At 35.7% G+C, this 12,233-nt stretch overlaps 1 protein-coding gene across 1 annotated transcript in view; it reads left to right on the plus strand.

Annotated features, from left to right (window-relative positions):
• Window positions 1-11,684, plus strand: part of DYNC1LI2 (dynein, cytoplasmic 1, light intermediate chain 2) — a 24,791-nt gene extending 13,107 nt beyond the window's left edge. The window contains exons 4-12 of the mRNA XM_010079005.1: window positions 417-583; window positions 918-1,011; window positions 1,585-1,720; window positions 2,061-2,172; window positions 3,273-3,332; window positions 4,070-4,111; window positions 4,565-4,682; window positions 5,679-5,795; window positions 10,914-11,684. Coding sequence (XP_010077307.1) covers window positions 417-583; window positions 918-1,011; window positions 1,585-1,720; window positions 2,061-2,172; window positions 3,273-3,332; window positions 4,070-4,111; window positions 4,565-4,682; window positions 5,679-5,795; window positions 10,914-11,020 — 953 coding nt within the window. The 3' untranslated portion in view covers window positions 11,021-11,684. The remainder of the gene's footprint in view (window positions 1-416; window positions 584-917; window positions 1,012-1,584; window positions 1,721-2,060; window positions 2,173-3,272; window positions 3,333-4,069; window positions 4,112-4,564; window positions 4,683-5,678; window positions 5,796-10,913) is intronic.
• Window positions 11,685-12,233: the final 549 nt, after the last annotated feature.

A 12,233-nucleotide genomic window follows, 5' to 3' on the forward strand; every position in this document is an offset into this window, starting at 1 on the left:
CATGTGCCCATTTACATTTTCACCATGCTTTCCTCCAAAACTGGGTACAAATTGCACTGAGTATAGGCTAGGTTGCTAAACAACATTTATGTTTTCTGTTGTCAGCTCCCCTATAGTGAAATACCTTCAGTTGAGGAATGTGCATTTGAGCATACTATAGCTTTTGCAACTTATTTTGATTATTTGTAATAGCTCCAAATTCCACTTGATTTACCTTGCTGTAAATCTTGATGGGGGAGAATTGTTGTGTTTGAAGGGGCACCAGGGCTAAAACTTGCATTTTGTTATCATGTAGTACAACGTTATAAAAGGAAAAAAAAAGGTTGAGATTTCTAGTTAATCATAGATTAAATATAGTTTAAGAAGAAGAACTAGTTCCTTTGTTGTACCTTAATGAGATCTCTCTCTGTTAATAGTTATAAAGGAGTTTCAAGAGTATGTAGAACCTGAAGAAGGCTACCAGGGATCACCACAGAGAAGAGGCCCTTCTTCTGGCCAAGAGGATGAACATGTTTCTTTGCCACTTGGAGAAAATGTGCTGACTCACAACCTTGGTATTCCTGTGCTGGTAGTTTGTACAAAAGTGAGTTTCTAGTTCTGTTTGCTACTGTGGAAAAGTTTAATTTCTTTTAGAGGGCATGCTTTATACAGACTTGCAAAATGAATTTTGGATTAATAGTAAAGGGATTTGTTTTAAAAGTATGCTTTTGCCACCAGTGCCAATTTTTAATTTTGCAGAAGGGTAATAACCATATCAATTATACAATAATTATTTATATTTTGATGTATTGGTGGCATTTTAAGACCGAAGGCTCAAAGTAAATATGATGTGTGTGTAATATTAAGGAAAATGTTTTAAGATGTGCTGGGATTAAATGACTTCTTTTTCTGTTTTTGTTTTTCTCCCTTTCTTCCAGTGTGATGCAGTGAGTGTGCTAGAGAAGGAGCATGATTACAGAGAAGAACACTTTGACTTCATTCAGTCACACATTCGTAGATTTTGCTTACAGTGTATCCTTTCCTGCTCTGAAGAGATTTGCTGCAATCTGGAAGCAAGAAGATATGTTTTAGTATTGAGTTCCACATACAGTTAATCTGAGAAATTGCACTTCAAGATTGCTTGGTATTCAGTTATTTACTGTGTAGCATTTGTTGTTTTGAAAATGTTGAGAGATGTATATAACTTTTTACAGTTTTTAAATTGTGCATGGGATTTGGAGCTTTTGATCCTTTACAAAGGATTTCTGTTGCGTTTTGTGAGGTTTTTTTCCCTTGGTTTTTCCCCTCAAAGCTTGCAATTTCCACATAAATCTGAGATCTCAGCTGTCTCTTAAGTTTTTGACTTTGTCAAAGTTAAGTGCCTGGGAGGGTGGGTAACCTCTGTGTATGTCAAGGAAAAGTATCATGAGTCTTCTCCTGTTATGCTCACTTCCTCTCCCTGAATGCTAAATAGCTACAGCTTTGGACTTGAACTGCTTCTCAGAATTAGGTCTAGTAGATATATGTCTATTGGCTCCTGTTTTGAAACTCTTACTATAATTTAAAAGCTATATCTTACATAATTTTCCTTAAATAAATAATCAGATGGGGCTGCCTTGATTTATACATCGGTTAAGGAGGAAAAGAACCTTGATCTGTTGTATAAGTACATTGTACATAAAACATACGGTTTTCAGTTTACCACACCTGCCTTAGTGGTAGAAAAGGATGCAGTTTTTATGTAAGTCAATTGTATAAGCAGCATGGTTTCAGATTGTTTTCTGTTAAGCACTGCACTTTATATAACATATATATAAAAATAACTTGAATGGTTTGTATTGTTCAAAAGCTTAGTATGCGAGTCGTCTGAAATTCTGAATTAAAAAAAAAACGTAGTGCATGTTACTTGGGTTACTTGACTTGGAGGATACTGTACCAGCTTTTTAGTGTCTCTGGGATTTAGCTGAGAATTAGGACTGATCAAGAATAAAATTGCCATATTCAGGTAGAGGACAGTAAATAAATGGTCTCTGTAGAAGTGCTTTTTGTGACTGAAAAGGCAAAGCTGCTTCTTTTTGTAGACCTGCTGGTTGGGACAATGAAAAGAAAATTGCCATTTTACATGAAAACTTCACAACAGTGAAACCAGACGATGCATATGAGGACTTCATTGTAAAACCTCCTGTAAGAAAGGTAAAAAGGGGTCAACTCTTCTCTTCCATGCCCTCTGACAAATAAGTGCAGTTCGCTTGAGTGGCTGCTAATAATTATTAATATTGAACTCCAAATCTAATTGTAACTTTTTTTTTGTATCCAAATGTGTGAAACATCAGGCTTTCATTTTCTAGTTGTTTCAAATACTGTAAACAAACACAGAAATCATTCACCTTAGTGAATGAAAGGCAGTCCAAAAATATTCATTTCACATTAACCTTTTTGCGTGCATGGGGCAAAAAGACTTTTGAAAACAGAGAATACTGTTGTAGGACTTCAGCAGTTCACATATGTGTGCACATGGCATTGAGGTTACCATGTAAAGGCAAATCTTGTAAAAGAAGATGGTATATCACTGTTGCATTAATGTATTATTAATGACAAACTTCTTCGTGTAAGGCAAGAGCAGTAAATATCCGTATAAATTCTGTATATTGCTAATTCTGTGAATGTAGGCAGGCAGGATTAGGATATGTGTAAAATGGATAATATGGAAGATTGTAAATTAAATTATATTCTGGTCTGAACTGGAAAGCTTCTTTTACAACTTTGTTACACACTTAATGTTTAGAGCTCAAGGTCCGGTATTTGGAAAAGGTTAAGAGCTGTTTGAAGCTTTCATGTAAGGGAAAGGTTTAATCCTGTTGTTTGAAACACCTACAGGAAATAATTGTTGCCTAATAGCGGTGTTATGACTGATGAGAGCTAGTGTAATGCTTCTGGGGGCTGCAGGACTGAGTGTGAGGTCTTACGGAGTAAGGGAGTATCAATTCTTTGAAGAGATGCTGATGAGATTAATATTTAAACTTAAAAAGATGAATGTGGCTGCTTAGCAAGTACTCATCTTTCTAGGAGAGTACCCACAGGCTGGCATCAATGCTAGTCTACTCCATTCACTTACAATGGTTTTTTTAATGCCAACTTTAATGTTCCTACTCTTTTAAATGTGAAAGAAGTCTTTTTAAAAAGAAAGTTATTAAAGATTTGCCTCTTTTTCTTCCCTTTTGATCACCAAAACATAAAAACAGTTACAGTAATTTCTGTTTTTACTTCTAATAATAAAATACTTTGTTCAACAGTTAGTCCATGATAAAGAGCTGGCAGCAGAAGATGAACAAGTATTTCTTATGAAGCAGCAGGTAAGAATGGAAGAATGACAATAAGTCCTTATTAAATATGATTTCACTTTAAGATCTACATTGTTATTGCCTTCAGTTTTTCATTCCTCATTTAAATCACTAGAGAGCCACTTTTCAGCTTTGCAAATTCAGATGGAATTGTGAAATAAGATTTTTCTTTATTTTAGCAAATACCAGTAGAAAGTATGTCCACCTACATTGGCAAGTTGAAAGGAAAATATGCTGAGAATGGAAATAATTTACATTTCAAAGGAGAAGAGCAAGAAAATAATTTGAATTTTCACAGTATAGATATATTGATCTGTAAAATATAAACACTTCTAAAACATAACATCTTAGCATTGCAGTTTTCGTGCAGACAGACTTTTGAAAGACTTTAGGGTCTCAAACTTGACTCTTCTATATCTTGTTATTTTCTTTACTGCTCTGTTGTTTAAAAAATCTAATAATACTTTCCTGGATAGTTGATGATAAGTATCATAGAGGTTACAGACTTGTTTGTCTATGGTTCTGTCTTACGGTTCTGGAATGGCTGTGTAAGACAAAGGACTGAAGCCTATTTACTCATTTTAACTCTGTCCTCTAGTGGTAAAGTCTGGAAGTATATAAATATCAAAGGGGAAGTGTGTAAATATCAGGAAAAAAAAATCAAATTAATTGTTAGTCAGCTTCACTGTGTTTTATTCCTTTATATTTTCTGAAATTTATTTAATATCCTTAATGTGTTGTTTTTGCAGTCATTCCTTGCCAAACAACCAGCAACGCCTACGAGAGCATCAGTAAGTAGATCCAAGAGAAGAGTAGGAGGTGCTTTGTTTCCTTCTGTGGAAGAGGGAATGATTCTAACCTGTAGAGATTCCTTTTGTGAATGTAAATGTAAAATACATTATATCCCCAACATTCACAAACTGGAGAAAGTAAATAATAAAAAAGTGGCAGTATTTTAAAATGTTGCTTACAAATTACTTCATTGTAATTCACTCTGGAAATGTAGAAATATGTGATGATTATTGAACTGAAAATGTCCCACAGTGATTCATCCTTTCTTTTAGTAAGGGCACGTGCCCAAAATAACTGCTGCTGTTTTGTTTAAGTTCTTTTTTTCCCGAGTGTGCATACACCACCATGCAAATATAAAGGTTTAAAAAGTGATTTGTACATAATGTTACATTTGCTTTACGTAACTTAAGTACTTCTCTGATTTGTGTGATTTGGACTTTTTTTTTTTTAAGGAATCTCCTGCAAGAGGACCTGCAGGATCCCCAAGAACTCAAGGCAGAGCTGGTCCTGCCAATGTACCCAGTGCCTCACCAATAACATCGGTTAAGAAACCAGATCCAAATATTAAAAGTATGAATAAGCATTTTGCTGTTTTTATCATGTGCTATTTCCATTAAAATAAATCCTCTTTTGTAGAAAGATTTTGTAATTTATTCACTAGTAGTATATTTAGTTTAATAACAGGATTAATTTATGACATAGCTTCAGGTTTGATTTTCTTTTCTTCTTTTTTTTTTTTGAGTCGTTCGTGTAACTTGAAGTAGAGTTCTGTTATTGCCAAGCAGTCAGACGGAGTTGAAATACTTTATTTCCTTAAGTGGCCTAAATACATTTATTATGCATTGGTTGGATTATTATAGTGGGGACTGCTTTAAACTACACGCACTTTTATGCTTCATATCCACAGTGAAACCTGTTCTACCAAACCCTCTCTGGAATATCATTTTCTACAGTACATGAAGTAACTTGGAAATTACACCCTTTCCCCTCCCTCAGCCCTAAGATGGAGCTCCACGCTGTTGAGTGGTTTATTTACTCTCTGTGCATTAAGAAAGTTGATAGGGCCAGTGTTGTTTTTAATTATGCACTGCGGTGCCGTACCTCACTTACAGTGGATAAAATACTCGTGCAGTTCTGGATCACATCTCAGTGCTGTGTATCCAAGTTCTGATTTATGAAAAGCAGTGTGGCATGAAAGACTGCACTAAAACATCTATGCAGTTTGTTAATGGACTTATAAATCTTTAAATTGCACATCCATGCTTAATACTTTGCTTCTTGGCTTCTACATTTAGAAAAAACAAGCATACAAATATTAGATAAAAATTTTGTAACACACACCCCCCTCCCCCCCATTCCAGAAGAGCAGTAATATGCTTTCAGCCATCTCTGACTTTACTGAGGAATGCCAAGGACTGGTGTCTTTAAATTGAGTAAGGAGAGACTCTCATATTTGAGGTTTATTTCCTTGATTGGTAAGAGAGTTATGTATGTTAAAAAATAAGTTCCATCATTTACCAGCAATAACTATTCTGTGATATATATATTTTTTTGTTTTTTATTTAGATAATGCTGCAAGTGAAGGTGTCTTGGCTAGTTTCTTTAACAGTCTCTTGAGCAAAAAGACTGGCTCTCCTGGGAGTCCTGGAGCTGGAGCAGTGCAGAGTACAGCCAAGAAATCAGGTATTGGACTTGTTATTTCAGGCTGTTTTCCATGTTTTAATATTTTATTTGGCCCACATTGGTCTAACTGCATGTATCTTTTAAACCGGTCGGTAAAGTGACAGACCTTGACAGATGACAGTGCCAAAATGTGCACTTCTTAAAGAACTGAACTGCTGCAACTTCGCAGTTGCAGGCCTTCTGTTAAGCCTGTTATAACTTGATTCTTCAAGTGAAGTTGTACTGCTGGGATATAAATAACATTTGAGTCTTGATCATATTCAGAAAGTGCTGATTTTATCTTTTTTTTCACTTTAGAATTCCTTCCTTTTTTGACACTTAACTGTTGCCTGAAAGAAATGCAGTTTATTCGGTTTGGACTGTAGTTTCCAGTCAAACTATTGAAATCTCTCCTGAGTTTAAGTTTAAAGTAGTTACTTATGATAGCTTGAAGTTATTGCCTCATTAATTTAGTATTTTATTGTGATCCAACACAACTGATAACACTGATCAAGTGGATTCATTCTGTGTTTGTGCCTATGACTGCATTTACTACTTCAACTGTTTCTTTTTTATATTGGCATTCCCATCACACTTACATTCAGGAACTTCCCTTCCAGAATTATTTCACTGCTAAGTTATTGATAGATATTTTATTTCTGATCCCAGACTTGTGAAATCTTGTAAAATGTAATGGTGATGCCAGACCCACAGTTTCTGATGCTTAGAGGAGTGTGTGGGGCCCAGACATTCTGAGCTGCAAATGAAAAATACTTGATGCCAGCCACAGTGATGATACTGCCAGTAAGAGAACCAGAGCAGTTCTTGGAGTGTGGGTATTTGAACCAAAACTGTTCCTGGAGAGGGAAAATAAGGATTTTATTTTTTTTTTTTAATTGGGAAGGGTTTTATGTGACATTCCATGCTCCGAAAGCTCAAAAAATAGTTAGAATTTGACTTACGGCAAGACATTATTGTACTTACATTATAAAAATATTTAATTAATTTTCCTAATTAATATTTAATTAATTTTCTTAATCCAGAATGCCCTCTTCAGTTAAACACTGAAAGGTATCCCCTGCTTCATCAAGTGCAGCATCATGCTGTTGCTGACCACTATGTCAAATTAGCTGTTTTTATAGAAATAGGACTAGAAATAATTTTTTAGGGATTGTTTCATCTGTGCTCTTTATCTAAAGCAGAATCTGTTAGGGAGTTCCTGGCTAGTGATTAAAAAGCAAACAAACTCTGAAATAAACAGTGTAATGACATCTCTCCAGGCAGCCTATTCCAGTACTTAATTTCTTAGTTATTTTTTCTTTTGCAGAGTCAGTATTTATTAATTCCAGTACTATTTGTCTTGATCGAATGTAGCTCCTTTGTCTTTGCAGCAATCTTATGCCTATTTGACAGCTATTACTCTTTTGCCTGTCACTTTTGTCTGGACTACAAAAATACCCTTCTGCCGGCCTTTCCTCACAGCATGTGTTTTTTATGGCTCTGATCATTCTTACTGTTCTCCTTTGGACTGTCTCTGCTCAGATGACCTGTTTCTTTTGGGGCTCAGAAATGAATGCAGTACTTCAGTACAGCAGTACTTTGTCTGCCCTAAGTAGGGGTTACTTAATCTGTGTTAGGTATTGTGTTTCTGTTCAGATGTCTCAGCGTGATGCAAGGTTCTTTTGATCTGTATGATATTGATCAGGATTTCTTACTACAGTACAGTTTAATACAATTTCTGCCTCCTAGTAGGAGGTTTTCTAGTCTGGATCGAATTACCTTACTATTTCCTAAGGCCATATGTTTGCTTTATCATTGTTTTCCATTCTTTTATTATGCACCACTTCGATAATTTCTGTAAATAACTTTTTACCTCCAATCCTGTCTTTCAAAATCCTGTGTATTCCCTGCAAGCATGCTTGCCTCCATATCTGGTATCTTCAACAGCTGGACAGGGTAAATTGCTGAATAAAAATATTGACTAGCACTATGGATAAGTAGTGGGTAACTTTATGAATTACAATACATTCATTTTTCTGAAAGATCAAGGCTGATTTTTTTCTAGTTTAGTTATATGAAGGTCATGTGAGATGTGATATCAACCTCTTCTCCCTTCTCCACAGGACCTGTTATCCTATCATAGAAGGAAATTTGGTTGGCTTGACACAACTTGTTGGTAACATCTGCATGTTGATTGTTGTTCTGGTAGGCTGTTTGTAAGCATCTAAAACATAATTGCAATTTCGGGAAAAATAGTAAAAACCAACTAGTCTGTAATGGGCTTTATTCTTTCCTCTTTCGGTCTTCTAGAATATCATGTGCCTTTCAGGAGTTTTCAAAGACCACAAATGGCTACATGTACCCTTTTTTTTTCCTTGTGTCAGCTTTAACTTCTAATTTAAATAGTGTTTCTCTTCTGAAACATCTAGAGACAGCAGTCATATATCCTTTCTTAACTTTCTTGTTTTGTTAGACTAAATTTGGCAAGGTCTCCAGTCTTCTGTTAGAGGTTGAGCTCTGTTTTGTATACTAGTTTCTCTTCATTAGTTCCCATCATTGGCTGTTCTTTTCTTGAACATGAGTGATTAGAATTGTATGCAGCACTCCAGAGATACCTCATTGTAGTGCCTGGTGCAGCAGTTCTCTTTCTTTGGTGGCAGTCCTTCTCCTGAGTGATCTCAAGATTGCAGTTGGCTTTTCTTGGCTGCATCAAGTTGGCAGCTTACGCTCATTCCTTGCCTTTTGGAACAGAACAATCGGCTTTCACTCACAAGAGAATATGCCTGTTCCTTGTCAGCTAATCTGCTCACATCTTATGTTCAACCAATATAAGATTAAACTTTCCTGAGAAGGTCAGGGCTCCTCACATTGGTATCTGAAAAGCTCTTGTTGAGTTTGTAAGGTAGCTGGAGGTGGTGATAACAGAAAAGATTACTTGCTCTTTTGTGGAAAAGTTGAGGAGAATATCTTTGAGAACGTCTCCACACAGCGTCCTCTGTGCGAGTAAATGTGCTAAAATGATCTTTGTAGGCTTTTAAAATGTCTAATGTAAAGTGCTTTACAGAGCCCTAAGTTTTCAGAAGGTTGACACTAAAAATAGTTAGCTTCAAAGAGACCACCCACTTCTCCCACAGCTATGAATATCCTGTGGTTGAAGTTTTGAGATTCTGTCACGGGAGACATTGTGGATGTCAACACACTGGCCAGCCTAACTGCTGGGTTACTGCCCTGGTGACTTACTTGAGAGACCTCTCATGTGGGCAGGTGCTGCAGTGTCGCGTCCATTTTTCATGCTCTGTAATTCCTCACCCATCTTATTTACTTTTATGTTTCTGGACTGTCTTCCATGTGTAGACCATGATATTTCAAAGAACTTCAATTGGTGGTTCTGTGGTGGATTATTTTTTTTCACATGGTCTTCTAGATTTATAAAGTTACTTCATTTATATTCACAAGAAGATTCTTGCAAATTCTAAGATTTGCCTTCACACTTCTATTCCTGTGCAACAGGTAAAGAACTGGCGTTCCCTGCTCTCTAATCTAGAAAGGGGAATACATGTAACTGCACAGAACACAGCTAATTGACGAAGGCCGTTACCATCCTTGACAGTATTTTGTAGGGAGACTGAAAGCAAGTATCAATTTAGTTTATAACAGGGGGGAAATTTTTATTTTCCTAAAAAATGGCTCCTTGTATTTCTTCTCCTTTGAGAGGTGCTCACCTGTGATGGTGGTAAAGGGGAGTATGTAAACCTACATATCACTAAGAAGCTTGGCAATGTTTTTCCTGTCCAGTATGAGGTAGTTGCAGGAGACAGCTGCTTGGTATTATTTTGGAGGCTTAAGGATCCAGTTCATCTAGCATTAAAAAAAAAGCCACAGTTTTTGTTTAGACCTACTTTTTTTTGAGCAAGAATTTTGTGTAGTTTTTATTGTTTTAGGGTTTAGGGGTTTGTAACTCCAAGGTACCATTAGTCTATGTGTAAAGTGTTTTGTATTCTAAGTTATGTTACAGTTAATATACTAATTTAAACATTTTGTTTAAATACTCATGCTCTGAATAGATGCTGAGAGTACTGTGGCTTACGACTAGTGCTTAAATCTAAAATCTTTATAGTGATTAAAGGTAACCTTTTAACTTGGTTATGTCTTTGTACTTTGGCAAAAAACACTTAAATCTCTAACAGTCAAATCTTGCCTTCTTAATGTTTTCAGCATGTACCTTGGAAAAAATCCACCTAATATTTCACACACATTTGAGCTGGAAAACAGATGCTTGTTAAATTCTTTGGCTATGTAAGGAAGCTGTACATGGTTATATAATCTACTTTTTGTTTAAAAATATAGCTTTTTAATCTTAAATGCTTGTATGCTCTAAGCATTAGAATATACTGTTCCAATTTTAGTGATTAATTTGTCTGTGAGTTTATAATTTTCAGAATGAGAGAACTAAACTGATGGTTCAGTTAGATAATTGTTAAAAAGTTTTTGAGTCTAATATAAAAATGTAAGATACGCCTTTCCATGAAATACTTCAGTGTGTCTGTTTCCAATTGAAGAAGTCCTTTGAAATGACTGCTCTGAGATATTACATGAATACGCAATTCATGTCGCCTTTTTTAAGGGAAACGATGGCTACAGACATAAAAGAGTTCTTCCTGTTAGTTGTTTAATATTAAAACGCAGCAAGTATAAGTGTGACCAAACAAATGTGATTTTTGTAGCAGGTGTCCTACGTCCCTTGGTGAACGTGTGGTTAAAATCTGGGTTTAAATAAAGTCCTTGCATCAATACTAATAATAGAATTGTGTACAGGTGATTTTTATGGAAAATTGTAGATGTGGTTGTTTTTAAAATTGTAGTTGCTGTAAAATATACCACAGATATTTTTGTGCTTTATGTTGCTGTATAATTCAGCATTTCATCTCTTTAAAGTGAATCAGAACTTAGTATTTATCAGTCTTTACACACACATTACTCTGCGTTGTGTCAGGCCTTGTATTCTTGTGTAGGGGGTGTGATAATGAGAAATTGAATCATGTATTGTCATATAAAAGTGATTTTGTGAATACTTGTACTTATCAGCTAAAGCATTTCATTGACATGAGATTGCTTTAACCTTGTCCTTTTTCTTTTTAGGACAGAAAACAGTTTTGACAAATGTTCAAGAGGAATTGGATAGGATGACTCGCAAGCCAGACTCTATGGTAACAACAAACTCTCCTCCAACAGAGAACGAAGCTTGATAGCGCATAAACATGCATATGTAAATGACCAAATAACTATGTATATTGATCTGATAAGACCAGGAATTTTCTGCTATGGCAGATGCTATCAGTTTTCTTGGGGCAGGGGAAATGAGCTTACTACATCATTGCCTTGTCCCAGTAAAAAGTGCACATTCAGGAAGTTTGCATATAAAATCCCTCTGTATAAGATAACCATTTAGAGTTTATATAGGGCAATTCTTTTGGTTTTGGAGGTAAGCAGGTACAGCTGCATTTCCTGTTATGAAGACCACAGAGAAGCAAAATGGAGAATTCTTACTAAAATACTACTACTGACTGCACACAAGGCAAGAAAGAGAAATTAAATCCTCTTTCAGAGCTACTGGAATTGGCTACTTGTATGTTTGCAAATGTATTATATTCATGGAAAGGTGGTGGTGGTGGTGTAAGAGCATTAATTAGGTGAATGAAGCCTAGGTTGGGAATGGAGCCCTGAAAGGGAAACAGATTTGGGACAGTAGGAAACTAGAATGTTGGATTGACTGGAGAGGAGCAATGTTGTTAAACCCTCTGTTTTCACATGGGGTAAATAATTTAAAAATACTACTTTACATTGGAGAATTCCAGGCCAAACACTAAGCATCACGGGAATTTATTCTTGTTATAAATCTTGTTTTAGTTTTTTAAAAAGTCGAAGAGTGTGGATGCCCTTTCTGGTGTAGCTGACAAAGGGAGAAACTATAACTTGTTTAGATCCAAGTGCCTGGCACAGTCTGTGATGTGTCTTTAGAAGGTGCTTGAACTTATTGTGCACTGTAGTACAAACAGTCACTGTTTGGTTTTATTTTAAAATCAGTAGTTTGGCGATTTGTATTTAATTTTAAATCCTGTTTTCTGATAGCTTCTGCCTTTTTTTATGCCAAGAGGCTAGCCTATGAAGAATGGTGGGTGACGTATCATTTTCCCATAATGAAATGTGCTACACAACACTCTCAGTATTTTTTTTCTTACTTTTTGTAACTAAATATTAGCTACCAAGCTACAATTGATTCCTGCCTTACACCTATGGAGTTTTAAAAAAAACAAACTTTCAAGGCCCCAGTTACAACCACTTGTGCTGCAGGTGCAGCCAACTCCAATTCTGAAGGTAACCGAAAAAGTATGAATGTGTACATGATGAACACACTCAATAACCTGTTTTGTATTTTCTTTAATGTAGCATTTCATTTGG

The sequence above is a fragment of the Pterocles gutturalis genome, unplaced genomic scaffold, assembly GCF_000699245.1.
Source record: "Pterocles gutturalis isolate BGI_N339 unplaced genomic scaffold, ASM69924v1 scaffold27973, whole genome shotgun sequence".
Taxonomy (NCBI): Eukaryota; Metazoa; Chordata; class Aves; order Pterocliformes; family Pteroclidae; genus Pterocles; species Pterocles gutturalis.